Consider the following 27,417-nt stretch of genomic DNA (forward strand, 5'->3'; position numbering starts at 1 on the left):
TTCTCTCTACGCCTATTTTAAAAGATCAGAATGTAAACTGCAGTAGCACTGTCGGGTAAACCAGGTAATTTGCAGGCCTTATTGATCTTTGATATTTTAGAATGCAGAAACTCTCAGGTTTTGTTACATTAATAGTATTTGGGGGGGGGAAGAGTTACATTAGTTTGTAATGTGGTCAAATCCTACGGCAGTAGAAGTTTGCTGCTGAACTTCTCTAGCCTGGTAATCCACACACTATTTTCTGCTGGACAAATGGGCAATCAAATTTCCCCCGTGCAACATTAAACTGAGCATATAGTTGGAAAACTCTTCTCTGGATTAAAAAAAAATAGGAAGTTTACAGACTTATAGGACTCTGGTTAAAATGGTTTGCTATTCAAAGACATTGCTGGGAATAATGCATTGTCAGGGTGTGTTTTTATTGAGTGTTAAACTGAATGCAGCCTGTTCAGATGCCTGATATGGATTCCATGCCTCCGACAGATGAAGAGCAGGGAATTATTGTGTTCTTTGAGCCAAAATTATTCCCATAATGAACACTGCCAAAAAGTGGCTATTCATGTAATTGGTGTTTGGGCTGTAACTCGTGTAGAATGGCTGTGATGTCACTGCTTTGGAAGAATTCATTTGTATGAATTGCTTTTGAACTGTTCTGACATTGATAAAGATGCTTCTTTGATGCAAGTATATCCTCATTGTTTTCTCACTGGCTGCTAAATATTGTGTACATGTGCGAATGTGACAATGTATACCAAGGCAGGCAAAGGGTCCACCCTTTCACTTTGGTTGTGACAACCTCTGTGCAAAAGTCACCCAACTGTTATTTGCATGGCATACTACTGGAAAAAGAATATCGAGGAACTGAAGAAGATGCAAAAAATAAAGATTCCAGAGCAGTATTTTTTTGTTTTAACGGCGAGAGATTGGAAGGGGTTGGCGATTGGAGGATCTGATAATAATTTACTGAATATCAACATGCAAGTGGAGCTTGCAATTAGGAAGGGAAGTGGTATTGCAAGAGGATTACACTGAGCCCTGGTAAGACCTTTAACCGATTCAGATCAGATTCAATTTTAATTGTCATTGTCAGTGTACAGTACAGAGACAACGAAATGCATTTAGCATCTCCCTGGAAGAGCGACATAGCAAACGATTTGAATAAATAATAATAAGTGTCCGGGGGGGGGGGGGGGGGGGTGGTGATTGGCAGTCACCGAGGTACGTTGTTGAGTAGAATGACAGCCGCCGGAAAGAAGCTGTTCCTCGACCTGCTGGTTCAGCAACGGAGAGACCTGTAGCGCCTCCCGGATGGTAGGAGGATAAACAGTCCATGGTTGGGGTGAGAGTAGTCCTTGGCGATGCTGAGCGCCCTCCGCAGACAGCGCTTGCTTTGGACAGACTCAATGGACAGACTCAACCGAAAACTTGTGTCAGGTCTCTCTGCCCGAGGAATGGTTACATTGCGATTGGGAGAGAGCAGGATATGTTCATCCGTGGGATGAGGAGAACTTGCCCATTTAGGAGAGAGTAAGCAGATTAGGCTGTAAACTCCGGAATTTAGAATAATAAGATGCGATCTAGACTAAATGTGTATGGTGAAGGGCCTTTTGTGCTGTACTGTTGTATGTTCTCGAGGGTAATGACTGGAATTCTCTATTGAAGGGCAATGAACTCGGTCACGGTGTATTCAGGATGATTTTTGTTTGTTTTTTAAGGGGAATTGAGAAGATTGTATGGGGGTTGAGAAAATGTATGGCAGCCACACATTTCACTGTACATGTGACAAATAAATGTATCTTGTAAGATGGGGATAGTGCAGGAAATGGACAAGGAGGTTGAACAGTCATCATGCCCTTATTGAATGGCAAAGCAGGCTTAAGAGTTTGATGTGAACACTTCCAAAAAAACCCCTCCTGTGCTGTTGTTTACATAGGCTTGATTATATAAAGCTTTCAAATCGAGTGAGGGTTGGTGTCATGTTTTCTGTTGCCTTGAAGTCTATCTTCAAGATAAAGACACTTTGTGTCATCGTTCTCTTTTAATGTCCATCTATTAAAAATGAGTCTCATTCTGCGACTGCACATGCTGTCTGGATCACTCGACTTAACTACGCCGTGCACTTACTTTGCACGTTGCAACCCAGTTTCAACTGTAACAATAGCAGTAGGCGTTGATCAAACAACTGCACCCAAGAAGAAGGACAAGGAATTGTTGATCAAAGGGTGTGAATTTTTTAGTTTAATTTTTTTTTTTTTTTTTTTTTTTTTTTTTTTTGCCATAACGTTTCAGATGCACAACATCCAGAGGTTCGTGTTCGAATCTCACATGCTGCCTCTGCTTAATATGTTAACTTGTCATTTTTGTCCGTGACACAATAGCACAAAAGTTGGTGATCTGGGTTTAATTCTGTCCTCTGTTTGTGGAATTAGCACATTTGTCCAGTGACAGACTGGGCATCTCCATTTCCTAGTTCCCCCCCCCTCCCCCCACATATCCCAAAGTGCAGGTAGTTTAATGGGCTACTGTAAATTGCATTGTGCTGGATAGTGGCAAGTGAATCCAAGACATGTTGATGGCCATGTGAGGGAGGGTCTGAAGAAGGGCTTCGGCCCGAAACGTTGCCTATCTCCTTCGCTCCATAGATGCTGCTGTGTGGGGATTAATTGGGAGTAATGAAGTAATTGGGAGAACTACCTGCATATGGAGGATTCACCTCTTCATAATGTGATGAAATGTGCTTTGCCTTCTGTGAAGAGGACCATGTGGCATTAAAACTGATCAACTGCCACAGAAGGCTGTGGATGCCAAGTCAATGGATATTTTTAAGACTGAGATGGATAGATAGATTCTGCATTAGAACAGGTGTTGGGGGTTATGGGGAGAAGGCAGGAGAATGGGGTTAGGAGGGGGCGAGAGAGATCAGCCATGATTGAATGGCGGAGTAGACTTAGAAACATAGAAAATAGGTGCAGGAGTAGGCCATTCGGCCCTTCGAGACTGCACCGCCATTCGATATGATCATGGCTCATCATCCAACTCGGTATCCCATCCCTGCCTTCTCTCCATACCCCCTGATCCCTTTAGCCACAAGGGCCACATCTAACTCCCTCTTAAATGCAGCCAATGAACTGTGGCCTCAACTACCTTCTGTGGCAGAGAATTCCACAGATTCACCACTCTCTGTGTGAAAATGTTTTTCTCATCTCGGTCCTAAAAGACTTCCCTCTTATCCTTAAACTGTGACCCCTAGTTCTGGACTTCCCCAACACCGGGAACAATCTTCCTGCATCTAGCCTGTCGAACCCCTTAAGAATTTTGTAAGTTTCTATAAGATCCCCCCCCCTCAATCTTCTAAATTCTAGCGTGTACAAGCCGAGTCTATCCAGTCTTTCTTCATATGAAAGTCCTGCCATCCCAGGAATCAGTCTGGAATCAGACTTGATGGGCCGAATGGCCTAACACTGCTCCTATCACTTATGAACCTATGAGCTCCCATTTGGTCATTTCGGAGACTAATCCAAAATGGTTTCCATGCACCTTTGACAAGTGTTCAAATCTATGTTTAAAAATAAAAAGCAGAGACACTGGCAAAGAGAATGGGCCATCTTCAATTTATACAGCATCTTTTACAACCATGTATCTTGGAGTACTTCACAGTCCATAAAATGTTTTTGAACCATATTTACTGTTGCAGGAATAATTGGCAGTCAATGAAGTGGTTAACACTTGATCTACATTAATGACGCAGATTTGAAGGATGAAACATTAGCTAAGCCATGCCACGAATCGCTGAACAGTAACAGCATCAGATCTTTTGGTTTTGAAAACTGAACACACTGCTGCAGTTAGATGCATTGAATCAGTATTTTCCCTCTCCAAAGTCATGTTTTCTCCAGTAAAAAGAATCAAATGTACAAGTAAATTGTGCCCTTGTTCAGAAGGATTAAATGAATGTTATATGTTGGAAGGAACTGCAGATATTGGTTGAAACTGAAAGGTGGAGTAACTCAGCAGGTTAGCCTGCATCTCTGGAGAAAAGGGATAGATGATATTTCTGGTCAAGTTCCTTCCTCAGACTTAAGGAGCCAAGCTAAAGGGCTTTCCCCTGACTCAGTCTGAAGAAGGTTCTCAACCCGAAACATCACCTATTCCTTGTCTCCAGATATGAATTGTATTTTAGTGAAGGCACGTGGTTTTTTCAAACTATTTGGAATCGGGCTGATTAGCCGTTGTTGCCAATGCGTCAGTGATATCAAATCGATGTTGCGTGTTACAAGATGTCGTTGCTGAATGATGTACATTTAACTGCGGCCCCTAACTCTGCTGCGGGGGCGGTGTAGCAATCCACCGTGCACACGTTCTCAACCTTTGGACTTTGAACCACGTGAGAGACATGCACATTGCTGTCGTCAATGGTATCTTCGAAAGCGCTGTTGATTTGATCAAAGTCCATCTTGCTTGGATCTATTTCAAAATGTTCAACGAATGTGGATTCATCCTCATCGTAATGTCTCTGGAAGCTTATGCGCCTTGACTTGAGTTTGACGGCAGCAATCACAGCGCTGATAACGACCAGAACCACCATCAAAGTAATTCCTCCCACTATTGCATATTGTCCATTCTTGTCTCCGGACTGTACAGCCTCTGCACTACCCGGTAGTCCAGCGGTATGTGCCTCTAAGCATTGATTGGAAGAGGGGCGATGGCATAAATGCATGCTGTTGCTTTTAGGGATCACGCAGATTTTATAACGTGTTCCCGCCTTGAGTTGACTCAGTTCCACTTCCCTAACACCACCAATCATGTCAAGGATTTTCACTTTTGCCGCAGTGCTGTAGCGAACCTCGTATTCATCGCCCACATCTTTCCGGACATCCCAGTTCACCAGCAAGGAGTTTGTGCTCACTTCATCCACTGTGACCTCTTTGATCCGATTTGAGAGACATGGGTCAGGATAGACGGGGAGGGCCTTTTCCACAGTGTTGGCCCTCATGGTTGGCTGCTTGCTGCTTGCGTTTGGAGAGGTGGCCTGAGCAGTCCCTTGGGTTGAAGGAAGACCTCTCGGAGTGGAACCTTTGTTACTGTCCCTTTGCCATGGAGTGGCAGTGACTTCAAAACCATACGGAGGGCAAGTCAGAAACTCTGTCTATAAAAGAGAACACCAATACTCAATTAAATCCATATGTAGATATCCGGTACAGACCAAGCTTTTCGATTCAATCTTTTATTCCCGTGTTCATCAGACAAGCTACCTCATCTAATCTAACCTATTAATTCATTAGAAACATAGAAACATAGAAATTAGGTGCAGGAGTAGGCCATTCGGCCCTTCGAGCCTGCACCGCCATTCAATATGATCATGGCTGATCATCCAACTCAGTATCCCGTACCTGCCTTCTCTCCATACCCCCTGATCCCCTTAGCCACAAGGGCCACATCTAACTCCCTCTTAAATATAGCCAATGAACTGGCCTCAACTACCCTCTGTGGCAGAGAATTCCAGAGATTCAGATTCAATTTTAATTGTCATTGTCAGTGTACAGTACAGAGACAACGAAATGCATTTGCATTTACCTTAAATGCAATTACCTTAAATTGTTACCCATTGATTTGTTGTATGCACCATTCACAAAATGAATTTTAGATATTCATATAACCATATAACAATTACAGCACGGAAACAGGCCAACTCGGCCCTTCTAGTCCGTGCCGAACACTTATTCTCCCCTTGTCCCATCTACCTGCACTCAGACCATAACCCTCCATTCACACAGAGAGTGGTGAATCTGTGGAATTCTCTGCCACAGAGGGTAGTTGAGGCCAGTTCATTGGCTATATTTAAGAGGGAGTTAGATGTGGCCCTTGTGGCTAAGGGGATCAGGGGGTATGGAGAGAAGGCAGGTACGGGATACTGAGTTGGATGATCAGCCATGATCATATTGAATGGCGGTGCAGGCCCGAAGGGCCGAATGGCCTACTCCTGCACCTAATTTCTATGTTTCATTCCTTTCCTGTCCATATACCTATCCAATTTATTTTTAAATGATAAAATCAAACCTGCCTCCACCACCTTCACTGGAAGCTCATTCCACACAGCTACTACTCTCTGAGTAAAGAAGTTCCCCTTGCTTGTATTGTGCTTTGGCAGAACTTGTAAACTGAAACGTAATTTTTTGTTTTTTTTTGTTTTACCTGTATATTGACCAGCAGTTTCCCGGAATGGGTACTGGGCGAACTACACGTGACCTCTCTCTGGTCTGTCACTCCGTGTTTCAGAAGCCAAGCTCGGAGCCAGAGCAGTTGGCAGTCGCACTTCCAGGCGTTCCCGCTCAGTCCAAACTGCTTGACGGACTTGAAGGATTTGTTGTGGGATAAGGTCGACAAGCGGTTGTTCCTCATGCTCAGTATCTCCAGCTGTCGGAACTTGGAAAGTGCCCAACTCGGGTCTCGGTCCAGAAACATGTTGTCCATATACAGCTGGATCAAGACCTTTAGCTTTCTATTAAAAACGACCGCGTTCAAACTGGAGATGTTGTTGCTGCTAATCTCCAGGAGTTCCAGTCTCTTCAGGGTACGGAGCGGCACGGCTGTCAGCTGGTTGTTGTCGAGGTAAAGCTTCCTCAGGGCTCTGTTGCCAACAAAGGCCCTCGAAGAAATGGCCTTGATTTGGTTATTGCTGAGGAATAGCCATCGCAGTGCCAGCAGCCCCTTGAATGTCCCTTCCGACACGCTGGTGAGACGGTTGTTACTGAGGTTGAGAACGTTGAGTTTTATCAAGGAGGAGAACACACCTGGGACAAAGGCAGATAATTAAATAAAACATTGCGACTGTCATATGCTGAGAGAATGGAGCAGCTGGGCGTGTACACTCTGGAGTTTAGAAGGATGAGAGGGAATCTTATTGAAACGTAAGATTATTAAGGGTTTGGACACATTAGAGGCAGGAAACATGTTCCCAATGTTGGGGGAGTCCAGATTTGAGTACAGGAGCAGGGAGGTTCTACTGCAGTTGTACAGGGTCTTGGTGAGACCACACCTGGGGTATTGCGTACAGTTTTGGTCTCCAAATCTGAGGAAGGACATTATTGCCATAGAGGGAGTACAGAGGAGGTTCACCAGACTGATTCCTGCGATGGCAGGACTTTCATATGAAGAAAGACTGGATAGACTCGGCTTGTACTCGCTAGAATTTAGAAGATTGAGGGGGGATCTTGTAGAAACTTACAAAATTCTTAAGGGGTTGGACAGGCTAGATGCAGGAAGATTGTTCCCGATGTTGGGGCAGTCCAGAACAAGGGGTCACAGTTTAAGGATAAGGGGGGAATCTTTTAGGACCGAGATGAGGAAAACATTTTTCACACAGAGAGTGGTGAATCTGTGGAATTCTCTGCCACAGAAGGTAGTTGAGGCCACAGTTCATTGGCTATATTTAAGAGGGAGTTAGATGTGGCCCTTGTGGCTAAAGGGATCAGGGGGTATGCAGAGAAGGCAGGGATGGGATACTGAGTTGGATGATCAGCCATGATCATATTGAATGGGGGTGCAGGCTCGAAGGGCCGAATGGCCTACTCCTGCACCTATTGTCTATGTTTCTATGTTTGTTCCTGACTACGAGTGTTGTCCGTACGGAGTTTGTACGTTCTCTCCGTGACAGTGTGGGTTTTCACCAAGATCTTCGGTTTCCTCCCACACTCCAAAGGCTTGGAAGCGTGTAGGCTTGGTATAATTGTAAAATTGGTCCCTGGTGTGTGCAGGGCAGTGTTGGTGTGCGGGGATCGCTGGTCGGCGCGGATTCGGTGGGTCGACTACCACTGTATCTCTAAACGAAACAAAACTCAAAAATTCTTCTTATTACTATCATTATATCTGCCTCTACCACCTCCTCCAACAGCTCGTTCCAGATATTCACCAATCTCTGTGCATAAAACCATTGACTGCAAGGAAATAGGCTCTTCACCTGAACTCATCCATGCTGACTAACATGACCCATCTAAGATAGCCCCATTGGCTTGCCTTTTGGCCCACAGCCCTCTGAACCTTTTTACCCATGTACCTCTCCAAGTGTCTTTCAAAGGCTGCCTCAACATCCTCCTCTGGCAGCTCGTTCCATATCCCCATCGCATCTCTGAGTAGAGAAAGCTGCCACTTGGGTTCCAATGAAACCTTGCTCCTCTTGCCTGAAACCTATGTTATCTGGTTCTAGCTTCACCTACTCTGGGTAATAGACTCTGTGCATTTGCCCTGTCTAATCCCCTCGTGATTTGATACACCCCCTGTAAGATCAACCCTCAGCCTCCTGCGTTCCAAGGAATCAAGTCCTAGCCTGCCCAACCTCTCCCTAGAGCCCCAGCCCGTTGAGACTTGGCAACATCCTTGTAAATCGATGTATTCTTTCCAGTTTAGAAACATAGAAACATAGAAATTAGGTGCAGGAGTAGGCCATTCGGCCCTTCAAGCCTGCACCGCCATTTAATATGATCATGGCTGATCATCCAACTCAGTATCCCGTACCTGCCTTCTCTCCATACCCTCTGATCCCCTTGGCCACAAGGGCCACATCTAACTCCCTCTTTAATATAGCCAATGAACTGGCCTCAACTACCCTCTGTGGCAGAGAGTTCCAGAGATTCACCACTCTCTGTGTGAAAAAAGTTCTCCTCATCTCGGTTTTAAAGGATTTCCCCCTTATCCTTAAGCTGTGACCCCTTGTCCTGGACTTCCCCAACATCGGGAACAATCTTCCTGCATCTAGCCTGTCCAACCCCTTAAGAATTTTGTAAGTTTCTATAAGATCCCCTCTCAATCTCCTAAATTCTAGAGAGTATAAAACCAAGTCTATCCAGTCTTTCTTCATAAGACAGTCCTGACATCCCAGGAATCAGTCTGGTGAACCTTCTCTGCACTCCCTCTATGGCAATAATGTCCTTCCTCAGATTTGGAGACCAAAACTGCACGCAATACTCCAGGTGTGGTCTCACCAAGACCCTGTACAACTGCAGTAGAACCTCCCTGCTCCTATACTCAAATCCTCTTGCTATGAACAACCCTTCCTATAAGAGGGTGACCAAAACTGCAGACAGGCTAAATACTGAACACAGACAGAATAAACTAGGGTTGAGGTCCCGACCATGGGGGAAAATGGAGGAGGACTGGCCAAATGCTGTGTCTCCCACCATAGTGATGAATGCTGTGGTGGATGTTTGTGTTCAATTTGTATTGTGTTTTTGTGTGTTCCTTTTTCATTGTACCACTGCTGGCAAATTCATTTCACTTGCACTTTATGTGCAATGTGACCAATAAAACTGATATTGATTGATTGATATTGATCTAGACAACAATATATTCAAATCACCTTCACTAGACAGTTTTACAAGGGGCACTAACAGCACGTTGGTATACACAACACATCCAAGTTGGCCACACGCAGAGTACTGCCCAGCCGACTACAAATTCAGATGGTACACAAAAATGCTGGAGAAACTCAGCGGGTGCAGCAGCATCTACGGAGCGAAGGAAATGGGCAACGTTCTTGAGTCTGAAGAAGAAGGGTTTCGCCCCGAAACGTTGCCTATTTCCTTCGCTCCATAGATGCTGCTGCACCCGCTGAGTTTCTCCAGCACTTTTGTCTACCTTCAATTTTCCAGCATCTGCAGTTCCTTCTTGAATACAAATTGAGACGGTTCAGGCTAGGAAAAAGGTTGACAGACTAGCGTTCAGATACCTGGTACGATGTTGGCAAGGAGATTGTTTTCCAAGTGTAGGTAAACTAGTTTGGTTACGTTGTCAAATACTCCAACCTGCAGCTCTTCGATGCCGTTGTCGTTAAGGTGCAGGTATACCAGTTGAGCCAGCCCATTGAAGGCCCCTGGAGCCAGCCTGCTGATGTTGTTGTTGTTCAGGTACAGGGTGGTCAGAGCGGACAGGTTGAGGAAAGCATTGGGCGTGATCTCCGGCAGGCGCTCGGAGCTGAGGCGCAGCTCGGAGGTGAAGTTGGGCAGCTGGGCGGGGATGTCGGCCAGGCTGATATTGGTGCAGCTGACGTGCAGGCGGTGAGCAAAGCACTTGCATCCTTGCGGGCACTGGTCGTTCTCCGGGCTTTCCACCGCCGTGGTGAAGAAACACACCAGCGTCGCCCAGCATAGGAGGAATCCCAGGAGCGGCATCTCCTGCAAAGGCAAAAGACTCCTCGGTGAGTGATGTGCATCGTGCCAGGATACAGGCTGTACTTCTCATCAGACCACCCTCCCCAAAATCCTTAAACACAACATGTGTAGGAAGGAACTGTGGAATTCTCTGCCTCAAAGAATTCCTCGGAGGCCGGTTCTCTGGATGCTTTCAAGAGAGAGCTAGATAGGGCTCTTAAAAATAGCAGAGTCCGGGGATATTAAGGGACAGAAGTTTAGGGGTAAAATGAGGGGGAACTTCTTTACTCAGAGAGTGGTAGCGGTGTGGAATGAGCTTCCAGTGGAAGTGGTGGCAGGTTCATTGGTATCATTTAAAAATAAATTGGATAGGCATATGGATGAGAAGGGAATGGAGGGTTATGGTATGAGTGCAGGCAGGTGGGACTAAGGGGAAAAAAAATTTGTTCGGCACGGACTTGTAGGGCCGAGATGGCCTGTTTCCGTGCTGTAATTGTTATATGTTATATGGGGGAGAAGGCAGGAACGGGGTACTGATTGGGGATGATCAGCCATGATCACATTGAATGGCGGTGCTGGCTCGAAGGGCCCAAATGGCCCAATCCTGCACCTATTATCTATCGTCTATTGTCATCCATTCCTTCTATCCAGAGAAACTCCCTGTCCCACGGAGTTACTCCAGCATTTTGTGTCTGTCATTGGTGTAAACTGGCTCCTGCACCTATTGTCTATTGTCTATTGAGCTGCAGATGCTGGTTTATGCCGAAGAGAGACTAAAAAATGCTGGAGTAACTCAGCGGGACAGACAGCATCTGTGGGTAGAAGGACGGGAGATATTTGGGGTCGAGACCCTTCTTCAGCCATCGTCACCCATTCCTTCTACCCACGGATGCTGCCTGTCCCCGCTGAGTTACTCCAACATTTTGTGTGTCTCTCATCGGTGAGTGACGTGCATCATGCCAGGATGCAGGTTGTACTTCATCAGCACCAAAGCTCACGGCTGTCGGGAGTGTTTACATAAAGAGAGGGAATGAATTATTCACCATTTGGAGCAGGATCTCCATAAGCAAATCGTTCAGCCTGATCATTGTACTCTGCACCCAGGCCACGTATTGTATGCAGGAACATTTAGTTTAGTTTAGAGATACAGTATGGAAACAGGCCCTTCGGCCCACCGAGCCCACACCGACCAAACATCACCCTTACAATAGTTCTATGTTATACCGGTATTGCATCCTACACACAAGGGCAGCACGGTGGAGCAGCGGTAGAGTTAGATTGCCAGAGACCCAGGTTCAATCCTGACTACGGGTGCTGTCTGTACACATTTTGTACATTCTCTCCGTGACCACGTATATTTAATGTCCTATAAATGCAAGATAATCTACATTAGAGAGCCAATGTTTATCTAAATTTGGTGCAGGGGTCAGGTGGCTGTGCGGGGATTTAACTAATTTCCAGTCTATATTAATGGTATCTGCTGCCGTACGGCTTCCTGCTTTTGTTCTCTACTGCTTCTGCTAACAGGCTGATTCCGCAAGCTGCTCTCTCACTAGGTGCCTGGGAACAAGCTGTCAGCAGCAATGTTTTAGCACCATACAATATATCTGTTGTAACAGGACAAACATGAATGGCGAATTTTCAGTTTAGTTTCTTGTCACCGTGAACATGGAACGAGCTGCCAGAGGAGGTCGTTGAGGCTGGGCTATCTCAACATCTAAGACACAGTTACACAGGTACATGGATAGGACGGGTTTGGAGGGATATGGACCATGCGCGGGCAGGTGGGACTAGTGTAGCTGGGACATGTTGGCCGGTGTGGGCAAGTTGGGCTGAAGGGCCTGTTTCTTCTTCTTCTTCTTGCGTATGGCGTGCACAGCCTAAAGTTGCAGGACAACTTGTTCTATTTGATTGTGCAACTTGTTCTATTTTGGTTGATTGCATTTGTCGAAACAGGGCGGACCACATGAAGGTTGCAATCTCCCCACCCCAAGGGCCTGTTTCCACACTGTATCACTCTACCACTCTATGAAAAGCTTTTGTTGCATGCTATCCAGTCAGCAGAAAGACAACACAATCTAGCCATCTACAGTGTATAGAGTTTAAGAAGGAGCTGCAGATGCTGGAAAATCGAAGGCACACAAAAATGCTGGAGAAACTCAGCGGGTGCAGCAGCATCTATGGAGCGAAGGAAATTGGCAACATTTTGGGCTGAAGAAGGGTTTTGGCCCGAAACGTTGCCTATTTCCTTCGCTCCGTAGATGCTGCTGCACCCGCTGAGTTTCTCCAGCATTTTTGTGTACCTACAGTGTTTGGGGAATAACATTTAGTGCAAGGTACAGCCAGCAAAGTCTAATCAAGGATAGTCCGAGGATCACCAATGAGAGAGCATTCCACCAATTTTCCACTAATCATAGAAACATAGAAATTAGGTGCAGGAGTAGGCCATTCGGCCCTTCGAGCCTGCAACGCCATTCAATATGATCATGGCTGATCATCCAACTCAGTATCCCGTACCTGCCTTCTCTCCATACCCCCTGATCCCCCTAGCCACAAGGGCCACATCTAACTCCCTCTTAAATATAGCCAATGAACTGTGGCCTCAACTACCCTCTGTGGCAGAGAGTTGCAGAGATTCACCACTCTCTGTGTGAAAAAAGTTCTTCTCATCTCGGTTTTAAAGGATTTCCCCTTTATCCTTAAGCTGTGACCCCTTGTCCTGGGCTTCCCTAACATCGGGAACAATCTTCCTGCATCTAGCCTGTCCAACCCCTTTAAGAATTTTGTAAGTAATCATCATTTAGATAAAATAAATAATTACTGGCTTTGCTTTTGACACCAGCATTCCATAAAAATTAATATTTAAAAGTAAAAGAAATCCAAATCTTTGTGATGAGGGTGGAGAGCATTTTGTTACTCTGCTTGGTGATGATGCCTGTCGGAAACCAGCACCACAGTCTGAAGAAGGGTTTCGGCCCGAAACGTTGCCTATTTCCTTCACTCCATAGATGCTGCTGCACCCGCTGAGTTTCTCCAGCTTTTTTGTGTAACCCACTGCGCCGCTAATGTTTTCACCGATTTAAATAATAATAATAATAATCGGTGAATGGCCTACATCGCTGTTACGTCCACGTCCCAGCCTTACCTGAACCCTGCCGCGTTCTGCTGCCGAGTCTTACTTGAGCAGAGGTCGTGACCCTGGTTATTTATCAAACTCTGTACTCCAGCTCGGGCAAACAGATCGCACCGCGTCTCAGAAGCGGTAGGAAGTGGTTGGACGAACACCAGCCGCTGGACTGCGCAAGATTCCCTTATCTGGGGCGCTAAACGTGGCTGGCTTCTGTTTTTCCTGTTCCACTGACGAATCTCAACAGGAAACAGACTATCTTTTAATCTTCGAGATTTAATATGGTGAACAAACATTGAATCAGTACACAGCCATTATCCAGTGTCTCGGTGTCCCCAGTAGTCCAAGCATGAGCCCACATCCTCAGCAATTATTTTGCTCTTGCAAACCCAGTTGCTGTGTTAACCTCGATCCATGGTCGGCAACAATGCTGGAGAAACTCAGCGGGGACAGGCAGCATCTATGGAGCGAAGGAATAGGTGACGTTTCAGGGGCCTCAACCTTTCACCTTTATCCATGTTTTTTTTGTTGCCTCCTAGATTAGATTCAGCAATGCCTCTGTCTGCTAACCGCGGTCTGCTAATGTTCTTTTAAATCTCTCTAACTCACCCCTGTGCTGTCTTTCATTCATCTGAAACTGCTCATGAATGTCCACGAAGCTTCCCACATCTCTTTGCACCACCTGGGTATGAAGGAACTTCAGATGCTGACTCTCTGCCTCTCTCTGCCCCCCTCTCTCTGCCCCCCTCTCTCTCTCTGCCCCCCTCTCTCTCTCTGCCCCTCCCCTCCCCTCTCTCTCTCTGCCCTTTCTCTCCCCCCTCTCTCACGGCCCGCTCCCTCCCCTCTCTCCTCTCGCCCCCCCCTCTCTCTCTGCCCCCCTCTCTCTGTCCCCTCTCTGCCCTCTCTCTCTGCCCCCCCCTCTCTCTCTCTCTCTCTCTCCCTCCCCCTCCCCCCCCCTCTCTCTCTGCCCCCCCCTCTCTCTCTCTGCGCCCTTCTCTCCCCACAGATTATGCCTGAACCTCGTGTGCTTCAAGCATTTTCCCATCTTTATTTCAGATTTCCAGCATTATTCAGTGTTTAATTTCCTATAAATGCAAGCTGGTCTACAATGGAAAGCCAATGTTTATCTAAAGAGTCCACTTGGTGCAGGGGTCAGGTGGCTGTGCGGGGATTTAACTCATTTCCAGTCATATGTAGATGGTATCTGCTGCTTCCTGCTTTTGTTCTCTACTGCTTCTGCTACAGGCTGATTCCGCAAGCTGCTCTCTCACTAGGTGCCTGGGAACAAGCTGTCAGCAGCAATGTTTTAGCACCATACAATATATCTGTTGTAACAGGACAAACCTGAATGACCTCCCTGCTGGTGAAATTTCCAGTTTAGTTTATTGTCACTGTGAGCATGGAACAAGCTGCCAGAGGCTGGGACTATCCCAACGTTTAAGACACAGTCACACAGGTACATGGGTAGGATGGGTTTGGAGGGATATGGACCAAGCGCAGGCAGGTGGGACTAGTGTAGCTGGGACATGTTGGCCGGTGTGGGCAAGTTGGGCTGAAGGGCCTGTTTCCACATTGTATCACTCTATGACAAGCTTTTGTTGCATGCTATCCAGTCAGCAGAAAGACAACACACAATTACAATTGAAACATAGAAACATAGAAATTAGGTGCAGGAGTAGGCCATTCGGCCCTTCGAGCCTGCACCGCCATTCAATATGATCATGGCTGATCATCCAACTCAGTATCCCGTACCTGCCTTCTCTCCATACCCCCTGATCCCCTTAGCCACAAAGGCCACATCTAACTCCCTCTTAAATATAGCCAATGAACTGGCCTCAACTACCCTCTGTGGCCGAGAGTTCCAGAGATTCACCACTCTCTGTGTGAAAAAAGTTCTTCTCATCTCGGTTTTTTAGGATTTCCCCCTTATCCTTAAGCTGTGACCCCGTTGTCCTGGACTTCCCCAACATCGGGGAACAATCTTCCTGCATCTAGCCTGTCCAAACCCTGTACAGAGAATTTTGTAAGTTTCTATAAGATCCCCTCTCAATCTTCTAAATTCTAGAGAGTATAAACCAAGTCTATCCAGTCTTTCTTCATAAGACAGTCCTGACATCCCAGGAATCAGTCTGGTGAACCGTCTCTGCACTCCCTCTATGGCAATAATGTCGACTTCCTCAGATTTGAGCCATTTACAGTGTATAGATACCTGATTGGGGCTTTCAACACTTTGGACTTTGGGGACTTTGGAATTTCAGCACTCACTTCTCCCAGGATAACACAGGGCAGCAAAGTTGCCTGTAAACCTCCCCCTCCCCAAAACATCGTCTCCTCAATTTAGTTTACTTTAGTTTAGAGATACAGTGGAGAAACAGGCTCTTCGGCCCACCAGGTCCGTGGCGACCAGCAGGTCACTGCAAATGAACACTATCCCACACACCCCAGGGTCAATTTACAATTTTACCAAGCCAATTGGCCTACAAGCCTGCACGTCGTTGGGATGTGGGAGGAAACCGGAGATCCCGGAGAAAAACCCACGCAGGTCACGGGGAGAGCGTGCAAAATCTGTACAGACAGCGCCCGTCGTCAGGATCGGACTAGGAAATCTGACCTAATGAGGCTGCAACTCTACCGCCGTGCCACTGTAACACTAACAGGCTGGAGGTTGGACAGCGAACCCCAAAACTGCAGTGTGTGTTTCATTCATGCAGATGAACGCAACAGGGCTAAGTCTGCAACACTCGGTGCTGTGGTACATTTAACCTCCACCAGAGGGAGCAGGCAGGATCTAACGTCTCATCTGCAGGAGGACTGTGTGTGGGGAAACTCAGCGGGTGCAGCAGCATCTATGGAGCGAAGGAAATAGGCAACGTTTCGGGCCGAAACCCTTCTTCAGACCCTGAAGGTCTGTGTGAGCTTCAGTCTCTGGGGAGAGGTTGGATGTCACAACCTTCTGGTTCAAAGGCACGACTTCTGAACACACCACCTGCTAGAAAAACACTTAAAGACAATACCTTAACGGGTGGCGCATTGGTGTAGACTTTGCAGGGGTGAGGTGGTGGAAACAATGTCAATAGACAATAGGTGCAGGAGTAGGCCATTCGGCCCTTCGAGCCAGCACCGCCATTCAATGTGATCATGGCTGATCAGCCCCAATCAGTACCCCGTTCCTGCCTTCTCCCCATAGCCCCTGACTCCGCTATCTTTAAGAGCCCTATCTACCTCTCTCTTGAAAGCATCCAGAGAACCTGCCCCCACCGCACTCTGAGGCAGAGAATTCCACAGACTCACCACTCTCTGTGAGAAAAAGTGTTTCCTTGTCTCCGTTCTAAATGGCTTACCCCATATTCTTAAACTGTGTGTGTGGCCCCTGGTTCTGGACTCCCCCAACATCGGGAACATGTTTCCTGCCTCTAGCGTGTCCAAACCCTTAATTTATATTATATTGAAGTTATATTAAATATTAATATCAAGCCATTAAAGTTGCCGGGGTAAACGGGACGAAAAATGTTGGGAACCCCTGCTGTAAACTAAACTAAACTCTGAACTAGCACTTCTTACACGCGATGGGTTTCCTGCCTCTAGCGTGTCCAAACCCTTAACAACCTTATATGTTTCAATGAGATGCCCTCTCATCCTTCTAAATGTTAGAAGAGCGGAGGGGCAGGACTAAGCATGGCAGGTCATAGGTGAACACAAGTAAAGGGGTGGGGTGATAAGCAAATAGTTGGACAAAGGCCAGAGATAAACACACACGAGGTGTGAGACAAAAGGATTAGACAGTTGCGAATTGTGAAGCTGGAGGATTGATGAGGTGCAACTTCTACAGGGAAAGCATTTTATCAGGTTGCAGCACAGCATGGGTTGGGAACAGCTCTATCCTGGACCGTAAGAAATTGTGGAGGCAGCCCGGCCTATCACACAAACCAATCTCCCTTCCATTGACTTCATTTATGCCTCAATCTGCCTCGGCAAGGCAGCAGCATAATCGAGGACGAGACACCCACCAGCCACTCCCTCTTCTCCCCTCTCCCATCAGCAAGAGGCATAGGTGTGAAAACATTCACCTCTAGATTCCCTCTCGGTCTGAAGAAGGTTCTCGACCCGAAGCGTCGCCTATTTCTTTTCGCCATAGATGCCACCTCACCCGCTGAGTTCCTCCAGCGTTTTTGTCTGCCTCCAGATTCAGGGACAGTTTCTTCCCAGTTCCCTCCCTACACTGGCTCCCGGTGCACTTTCGGGTTCATTTTAAGATACTGTTATTTGTTTTTAAATCTCTGAATGGGCTCGCCCCCCCGCCTTACCTCTCTGAGCTGCTCCACCCATACGCTCCTGCCTGGTCCCTCAGGTCAGCTGGTCAGCTGCTCCTGGAGGTACCGAGGTCTAGTCGGAGGCTCAGAGGGGATAGAGCCTTCTCTGTTGCTGCTCCGGCACTCTGGAACACCCTGCCGTTGCACATCAGACAGGCCCCCTCAATGTCCATCTTCAAATCCAGTGTTAAAACACATTTGTACTCCCTGGCTTTTGACCATGCCTGAGGCTTTGCTTCTGTTTGTGGTGTTTTTGATGTTTCTTTATTTTACATGTCTTTTCCTACTATTTCTTTTGATTGTTATTTTTGGTGTGTATTAACTTTTTTGTCAATGATTAGTGATGTACAGCACTTTGTTGCAGCTATGTTTGTTTTTAAAGTGCTCTATAAATAAAATTATTATTATTATTATTATTGTTATCAGGCAACTGAACCATCCTACCAACAGCTAGAGGGCAGCGCTGAGCTACTATCTACCTCATTGGAGACCCTTGGAATATCTTTGAGCGATGTTTACTGGACTTGGTCTAAACTTTCATCTCCCATTATTCCCTTTATCGTGTATCTGTACACTGCTCGACTGTAATCAGGCCTTTCCACTGACTGGTTAAGAAGCAACAACAATGTTTCACTGTACCTTGGGACACACCTTGTGGATAAATGTGAGGTTATCCATTTTGGTGGCAAAAACGGGAAAGCAGACTATTATCTAAATGGTGGCCGATTGGGAAAGGGGGAGATGCAGCGAGACCTGGGTGTCATGGTACACCAGTCATTGAAGGTAGGCATGCAGGTGCAGCAGGCAATAAAGAAAGCGAATGGTATGTTAGTATTCATTGCAAAAGGATTTGAGTATAGGAGCAGGGAGGTTCTACTGCAGTTGTACAGGGTCTTGGTGAGACCACACCTGGAGTATTGCGTACAGTTTTGGTCTCCAAATCTGAGGAAGGACATTATTGCCATAGAGGGAGTGCAGAGACGGTTCACCAGACTGATTCCTGGGATGTCAGGACTGTCTTATGAAGAAAGGCTGGATAGACTTGGTTTATACTCTCTAGAATTTAGGAGATTGAGAGGGGATCTTATAGAAACTTACAAAATTCTTAAGGGGTTGGACAGGCTAGATGCAGGAAGATTGCTCCCGATGTTGGGGAAGTCCAGGACAAGGGGTCACAGCTTAAGGATAAGGGGGAAATCCTTTAAAACCGAGATGAGAAGAACTACACAGAGAGTGGTGAATCTCTGGAACTCTCTGCCACAGAGGGTAGTTGAGGCCAGTTCATTGGCTATATTTAAGAGGGAGTTAGATGTGGCCCTTGTGGCTAAGGGGATCAGGGGGTATGGAGAGAAGGCAGGTACGGGATACTGAGTTGGATGATCAGCCATGATCATATTGAATGGCGGTGCAGGCTCGAAGGGCCGACTATAATAAACTAAACTAAACTAAACAGAATTGCTTTGATTGCAGAATTATACGTGGAGGAGGAGGGGAGAGGAGAGATAGTACCGTCCCTCCCAACGCAGCAGATGTACCTTTTAGAGTCATTCAGTGTGGAAACAGGCCCTTCGGCCCACCGCTCTGTACTGACCATCAAGCATTCACTACACAGTGCCAATTCCTCCTTCCCTGTTCCTCGACACAACATTGCCTTTGTGCAGGAAGGAGTTAATCTCTTGTTTTCACACTTTACCTTCCATCCCTCTCCCCTGACTCTCAGTCTGAAGAAGGGTCTCGACCCGAAACGTCACCCACTCCTTCTGCCCAGAGGTGCTGCCTTGTCCCGCTGAGTTACTCCGGCTTTTTAGTGTCAACCTTCACGACTTTGCCTTCAACTGCTGCAAACTCCACACAGACAGCACCGGAGGCCAGATTCGCACCCGTGTAGGTTGGAGCTGCGAGGAAGGAGTTCATCAGCGTCTCTTCTTCCTGAGGAGACTGAAGGTCCATCTGTCTCCTCAGATCCTGGTGAACTTCTACCGCTGCACCATCGAGAGCATCCTTATCAACTGCATCACAGTATGGTATGGCAACTGCTCTGTCTCCGACCGGAAGGCATTGCAGAGGGTGGTGAAAATTGCCCAACGCATCACCAGTTCCTCACTCCCCTCCATTGAGTCTGTCCAAAGCAAGCGCTGTCTGCGGAGGGCGCTCAGCATCGCCAAGGACTGCTCTCACCCCAACCATGGACTGTTTACCCTCCTACCATCCGGGAGGCGCTACAGGTCTCTCCGTTGCCGAACCAGCAGGTCGAGGAACAGCTTCTTTCCGGCGGCTGTCACTCTACTCAACAACGTACCTCGGTGACTGCCAATCACCACCCCCCCCGGACACTTATTATTATTTATTCAAATCATTTGCTATGTCGCTCTTCAAGGGACATGCTGGATAGTACGCAGGCAGAAGATCGCAGTTCAAACAAATCACTTCGACTCACCTTTGGGGAAGCAGACGGGGATCCCACTGCCAGCCTCCGAGCTGGACGGTGATCGGACCACGGCCACTGCCAGTGACTGGGTCGGAAGGTCCACTCACCCCGTCACGGCAGACAGCTCCTGCCGCAAGAGGCTGCTCCGACTTGTGTCTCCGTGTGGAGAGTCTCCCTCCCTCCCCACTCCGGGTCTCGGGAAGTCGGGAGCTTCCTGCCATTGTCCGAAATTGTCTGTGGAAGAGGAGGGACAAAAGTGGAGAAGATGAAGTTTCCGTTAGTGTCGAGTGCAGCGGGGGGGGCCGAGACAACTAATTGTCCCGATAGGAACGTGGGGCGGGAGTGAGGGTGCGCCCACAACGAGGCACCGGGCTTTGGCCTCCTTTTGTTTTGTTTTGTGGCCTCTCTTCAGAGGCTTCCTCTCCCAAGTACAGATTAGCCCGCACACTGTGTGGCTGATTTCCTGAGCATTGACAAATGGCCGTAAATGACAGTGTGGGTCCTACCACAGTGTGGGGCACAGGCCCATCGGCCCGACTTGCCCATGCCGACCAACATGCCCCCTTCGCACCCTTCTGCTGTTCATTGTTCACCTTGCTTTGAAACCCTGGCCTCCCCTCCTCAACAAGAAAGCAAATAGACATAGGCACTAACTGGAAGATCTTTCCCCTCCCTCCCCCAGCCCAATGTAGTTTAACCAATGATGAAAAGAAGAATTGAACATACTTGCTTATTTTTCTATGCTTCAATTAGGGTGATACAGTGTGGAAACAGGCCCAACCTGCCCATACCAGCCAATATGTCCCAGCTACACTAGTCCCACCTGCCTGCATTTGGACCATATCCCTCCAAACTTGTCCTATCCATGTACCTGTCTAACTGTTTCTTAAACGATGGGATAGTCCCAGCCTCAACTACCTCCTTTGGCAGCTTGATCCATACACCCCCCCACCCTCTGTGTGAAAAAGTTACCCCTCAGATTCCTATTAAATCTTTCCCCCTTTCACCTTGAACCTATGTCCTCTGGTCCTCAATTCCCCTCTACTCTGGGCAAGAGGATCTGTGCTGTGCATCTACCCAATCTGTTCCTCTCATGATTTTATACACCTCTATAAGATCGCCCCTCATCCTCCTGCGCTCCAAGGATTAGAGGCCCAGCCTACTCAACCTCCCCCTTTAGTTCAGAGCTTCTAATCCTGGCAACATCCTGGCATAACTGTTTTTAAATTTCAAAATAGACTTTATTCGAGTAATACATATATACAATACAGGAAACGTCCAAAAAATTCATCCGACATTCAGCACTTCAACTCCCCCTCCCATTCCCAATCTGACCTCTCTGTCCTGGGCCTCCTCCACTGTCAGAGTGAGGCCCAGTGCAAATTGGAGGAACAGCACCTCGTATTTCGCTTGGGTAGTTTACATCCCAGCGGTTTGAACATTGACTTCTCTAACTTCAGGAAGCTCCTGCTTTCTCCACCCTTTCCCCTTCCCAGTTCTCCCACCAGTCTTACTGTCCCTGAATACATTCTATCTTTGTCCCACCCCCTCCCCCGACATCAGTCTGAAGAAGGGTCTCGACCCGAAACGTCACCCATTCCCTCTCTCCATAGATGCTGCCTTGCCCCGCTGAGTTACTCCAGCGCTTTGTGTCTATCCTCACAATTTCTTTGTGTTTCATACCCAGCAGGGTTCGTTCCTGACCTCCGGTGCTGTCTGTGTGGAGTGTGCACGTTCTCCCACTGACAGTGAGGAATCCACCCCCTACTTGCTCTGATTTCCTCCCACATTTTAAAGACCCGCTGGTTACAGGTTATAGATATAGCCTATAGGTTAACCAAAAATAGTTTATTTGATAAATAGCCTTTGGTGTGCAAATGAGTGGTAGGTTGGATTCATATCACCGGAGTGTCTGGATACAGGCCATTCGGCCCAACCCTGACCAGTATAGGATACTCTTTGGGAAGTTTTGAGGCATAATATTAGTCAGGAAGTTGCGTTCCAGCTGCTAAAACTTTGGTGACCAACATTTGGAGTATCGGTCGAAAAATGGTCCTGACTTGAATCGTCACCTATCCATGTTCTCCAGTGATGCTGCCTGGCTCGCTGAGTTACTCCAGCACTTTGTGTGTCCATTTGGAGTAATCTGTTCAATTCTGATTGCCGCAATAGTTTAGTTTAGAGATACAGCGCGGAAACAGGCCCTTCAGCCCATCGAGTCTGCGCCGACCAGTGATCCGCGTACATCAACACTGCCCTACACACACTAGGCACAATTTACAATTTTTACCAAAAGCCAATTAGCCTACAAACCTGTACAGTAGGTGTGGGAGGAAACTGGAGATAACACACGCAGGTAATGGGGAGAACGTGCAAACTCCGTGCAGACAGCACCCGTAGTCAGGAATCAACCCAGTTCTCTGGAACTGTAAGACAGCAACTCTACCGCTGTGCCACCCTATAGAAAGGCTCTGCAGACTTTGGAGAGTGTAAGGGGGAGGTTCACCAAATTGTTGCCTGTACTTTCTTCTTGCGTGAGGCGTGTACAGCCTAAAGTTGTACGACAACTTGTTCTATTTGATCTTATTTGTTTGTGCCAGCCAGGGTTGATTGCATTCGTCGAAACAGGGCGGACCACGTGAAGGTTGCAATCTCCCACCCCAGTGCCTTTATTAGAGAGACCTAGCGAAAAGGAGAGACACAAGAGTCTGTAGAGGCTGGAATATGGAGCAACAACTAATCTGTTCGAGATGCCCTGTGGGTCAGGCAGCATAGGTGGGGGAAATGGACAGTCAACGTTCTGCTGTGTCTCTACACTAAACTAACTCGCCCCGAAACATCGCCCATTCCTTCTCTCCAGAGATGCTGCCTCACCCGCTGAGTTACTCCAGCATCTTGTGGCTACCTTCAATTTTACCAGCATCTGCAGTTCTTTCTTACACATGCTGCCTGACCTGATGAGTTACTCCAGCATTTTGTCTCTTTCCTTGGTGAACCAGCATCTACAGTTCCTTGTTTCTACAACCACATTGCTCTGTTACATTCTCCGTCCCACGATGGGATGTGGGACTTGTGGTGCACTCGAACAGTTCATCCATGGTTAATTTACTGCTGGGTGTTTGCTCCACACACACACACACACACACACACACACACACACACACACACACACACACACACACACACACACACACACACACACACACACACACACACACACACACACACACACACACACACAGACACAGACACAGACGCACACACACAGACACGCACACACACACACAATCACACACACACACAGAGACACGCACACACACACACAATCACACACACACACACACACAATCACACACACACACACACACACACACACACACACACAGACACAGACACAGACACACACAGACACAGACACACACACACACACACACACACACACACACACACACACACATATATATACACACACACACACACACAGACACAGACACACACACACACACACACACACACACACACACACACACACACACACACACACACACACACACATACACACACACACATATATACACACACCCACACACACACAGACACACACACACAGACACACACACACACACACACACACACACACACACACACACACACACACACACACACACACACACACACACACACACACACACACACAGACACACCCACACACACACACCCACACACACACACACACAGACAAACACACCCACACACAAGCTGGATAGGGTACAGAGAAGATTTACGAGGATGTTGCCAGGACTAGAGGGTGTGAGCTATAGGCAGAGGTTGAGTAGGCTGGGACTCTATTCCCTGGAGCGCTGGAGGATGAGGGGGGTTATCTTAGAAGTGGATAATATCATGAGAGGAATAGATCGGGTAGACGTACAGAGTCTCTCGCCCAGAGTAGGTGAATCGGGGACAAGGGGTCACAGCTTAAGGATAAAGGGGAAATCCTTTAAAACCGAGGTGAGAAGAACTTTTTTCACGCAGAGAGTGGTGAATCTCTGGAACTCTCTGCCACAGAGGGTAGTTGAGGCCACAGTTCATTGGCTATATTTAAGAGGGAGTTAGATGTGGCCCTTGTGGCTAAGGGGATCAGGGGGTATGGAGAGAAGGCAGGTACGGGATACTGAGTTGGATGATCAGCCTTGATCATATTGAATGGCAGTGCAGGCTCGAAGGGCCGAATGGCCTACTCCTGCACCTAATTTCTATGTTTCTATGTTCTATGTTTAAGATGTAGGGGAAATGATTTAGTAGGAATAGATTTTTCACACAGAGGGTGGTGGGTGTACGGAACGAGCTGCCAGAGGAGGTAGTTGATGCAGGGATGACCCCAAGGGTCAGACAGGCTCATGGATAGGACAGGTTTGGAGGGATATGGACCAAACGCAGGCAGCTGGGGGCGGGGCTGGTGCAGCTGGGACATGTGAGCAAGTTGGGCCGAAGGGCCTTATCACTCTGTGACTATGACATTGAAATGGACCATTCGGCCCTCTCAACCTATGCATTCCCGTCAGCCCCATTCCCCCAGGTATGTCCTGCCATCTCCATGGGAGGAGGGGCACATACACCCCTCCCACACATCTCTCCCCCAGAGACTCTGGAGAAAGAGGGCAGCAGATGCACACACTCCCCTAGCAGGTCATTACAGTGTGTGTGTGTGTTTGAGGCAGGGAGGCTTGGCTGGGCTTTGAGTGGATCAGGTCCCACTTCCTGCAGCCCCAGAGGGCTGAACAGAAGAGCTAGTATTCGCTGCGAGTCAGTTCACAGACTCGCTGGCCTGTACAAACGTACAGCAAGGAGGTGAAAGGTCTCTTTGTTCTCTTTGGCTGCGACCTCAGAGGCAGCTCCCCAACACAAATTCCTGGATAACTCTTACAAGTCAGTGGAAAATTCCTAGTCGAATTCTCCCACCAACCAACCTCCCCTCCCCTCCCCTTGTCTCTCCCACAAACCGCACACCTCCAGCCAATTATCTCCAAACTATCAGCAAACTAGGCAACCTCAGAGCTCGCGTCTGAAGAAGGGTTTCTGCCCGAAACGTCGCCTATTTCCTTCGCTCCATAGATGCTGCTTTGCCGCACCCGCTGAGTTTCTCCAGCATTTTTGTCTACCTTCGATTCTCCAGCCTCTGCAGTTCCTTCTTAAAACACCAGCTGGGAATATCTCCGACTGACCACGGCCTGAATCGCACGGTGAGCAAGAAAACAGTCGGACAGATTCCTGCGTGAATTGCTCAATCATCTGAAGCCTCAGACAGCAGGGACCCAGAACCAGTCTTCACTCGGTAGTTCCAGAGGCAGGCCAACTTCCAGCAAGAAAGGTTAGTGGTTTAAAACATTTACAAGGTCTTGTTGTATCATCTCATATCATCTCCAAAGGTGGTGACTTTTACACGCCAATTTCACCATCTCCTTGAGGTGGTGAATGTGTAAAGACCAACAGTTGGTTAGTGTACAGTGATAATACTTTAGTCACTTTTCCCCAGCTAGGTGCAGTGAAATTATTTGCTTTTTGCATGCTAAAGTATCTTTGTTGCAAAGTGCACAAACAAGATTTGAGAATTAACATAGAAACATAGAAACATAGAAATTAGGTGCAGGAGTAGGCCATTCGGCCCTTCGAGCCTGCACCGCCATTCAATATGATCATGGCTGATCATCCAACTCAGTATCCCGTACCTGGATACCCCCTGATAGCCACAAGGGCCACATCTAACACCCTCTTAAATATAGCCAATGAACTGGCCTCAACTACCCTCTGTGGCAGAGAATTCCAGAGATTCACCACTCTCTGTGTGAAAAAAGTTCTTCTCATCTCGGTTTTAAAGCATTTCCCCCTTATCCTTAAGCTGTGACCCCTTGTCCTGGACTCCCCTAACATCGGGAACAATCTTCCTGCATCTAGCCTGTCCAACCCCTTAAGCATTTTGTAAGTTTCTATAAGATCCCCTCTCAATCTCCTAAATTCTTGAGAGTATAAACCAAGTCTATCCAGTCTTTCTTCATAAGACAGTCCTGACATCCCAGGAATCAGTCTGGTGAACCGTCTCTGCACTCCCTCTATGGCAATAATGTCCTTCCTCAGATTTGGAGACCAAAACTGCACGCAATACTCCAGGTGTGGTCTCACCAAGACCCTGTACAACTGCAGTAGAACCTCCCTGCTCCTATACTCAAATCCTTTTGCAATGAAAGCTAACATACCATTCGCTTTCTTTACTGCCTGCTGCACCTGCATGCCTACCTTCAATGACTGGTGTACCATGACACCCAGGTCTCGCTGCATCTCCCCCTTACCCAATCGGCCACCATTTAGATAATAGTCTGCTTTCCCGTTTTTGCCACCAAAATGGATAACCTCACATTTATCCACATTAAGGGACAGAAGTTTAGGGGTAACATGAGGGCGAACTTCTTCACTCAGAGAGTAGTAGCTGTGTGGAATGAGCTTCCAGTGGAGGTGGTGGAGGCAGGTTCGATTTTATCATTTAAAAATAAATTGGATAGTTATATGGAATGGAAAGGAATGGAGGGTTATAGTCTGAGTGCAGGTCGATGGGACTAGGGGAGAATAAGTGTTCGGCACGGACTAGAAGGGTCGAGATGGCCTGTTTCCGTGCTGTATTTGTTATGTGGTTATATGGTTATAAAGTCACAAGAAAATATCTGCCATAGTTGCAAAAAGTACTCGTGCCTTCTTTGTGCCCCCCTCCCCACTGGTTTCCAGCCAAACCCACATCTTCAGGGGCTCAGGGTACATCATCTCTGGACCTGGGTGGAGATGCACATGACCCCAGCTCCTCCTGATGGCCACCTTCATGTGTGGCAGCACCAGGCTATGCTTGAAACAAAAATATGTGGGCATCAGGGTCGCCAACCCAAATAAGGGGCAAAAGGTCAAAATGCGAGACAAATTCCCGACGGCAATTCATCACCCGACTGGGCAGTGGCTGGTTGAATGATGAGTTGGCCCGGGGTGCTGGACTGCACACAAAGCCCAGCCGGCCCAGCGGGGCCAGCTGAGGAGTTTTGGCCCGGGCCGAGCAAAGTCCGCAATGAACTGATGATCGGCCGTTTGAAGGTGGGGGGGGGGTTGGTGGTGTCGGTAAGCGAAGGTCCGTAGGTCGGACAGCTGGCCAGACTGCCGAGCACCCGACGGGGCCACGGGCGAGGTGCTGCTGCTGCACTCCATCCGCTCCGACCCGACGGTCCCCTCGATCCGAGTAGCAGCGGTCAAATACGGGACGAGGGCGTTCCCGTACGGGACAAACCAATTTAGCCCAATATACGGGATGTCCCGGCTAATACGGGACAGTTGGCGACCAAATATCACCATGTGCCAAGATTCTACCAATCCCCAATG

General features: G+C 47.7%; 1 protein-coding gene across 1 annotated transcript; it reads right to left on the reverse strand.

Annotated features, from left to right (window-relative positions):
- Nucleotides 1–1,646: 1,646 nt before the first annotated feature.
- On the reverse strand, nt 1,647–20,194 carry LOC129713862 (chondroadherin-like). The gene is made up of 4 exons (XM_055663215.1): nt 20,017–20,194; nt 9,722–10,166; nt 6,193–6,791; nt 1,647–5,146 (listed from the first exon to the last, which is right to left on the reverse strand). Exons 2-4 carry the CDS (start codon nt 10,161–10,163, stop codon nt 4,271–4,273), a joined length of 1,917 nt encoding a protein of 638 aa, XP_055519190.1. The 5' UTR covers nt 10,164–10,166; nt 20,017–20,194; the 3' UTR covers nt 1,647–4,270.
- Between the last annotated feature and the right edge of the window lie 7,223 nt (nt 20,195–27,417).

The sequence above is a fragment of the Leucoraja erinacea genome, chromosome 37 (assembly GCF_028641065.1).
Source record: "Leucoraja erinacea ecotype New England chromosome 37, Leri_hhj_1, whole genome shotgun sequence".
Classification (NCBI taxonomy): domain Eukaryota; kingdom Metazoa; phylum Chordata; class Chondrichthyes; order Rajiformes; family Rajidae; genus Leucoraja; species Leucoraja erinaceus.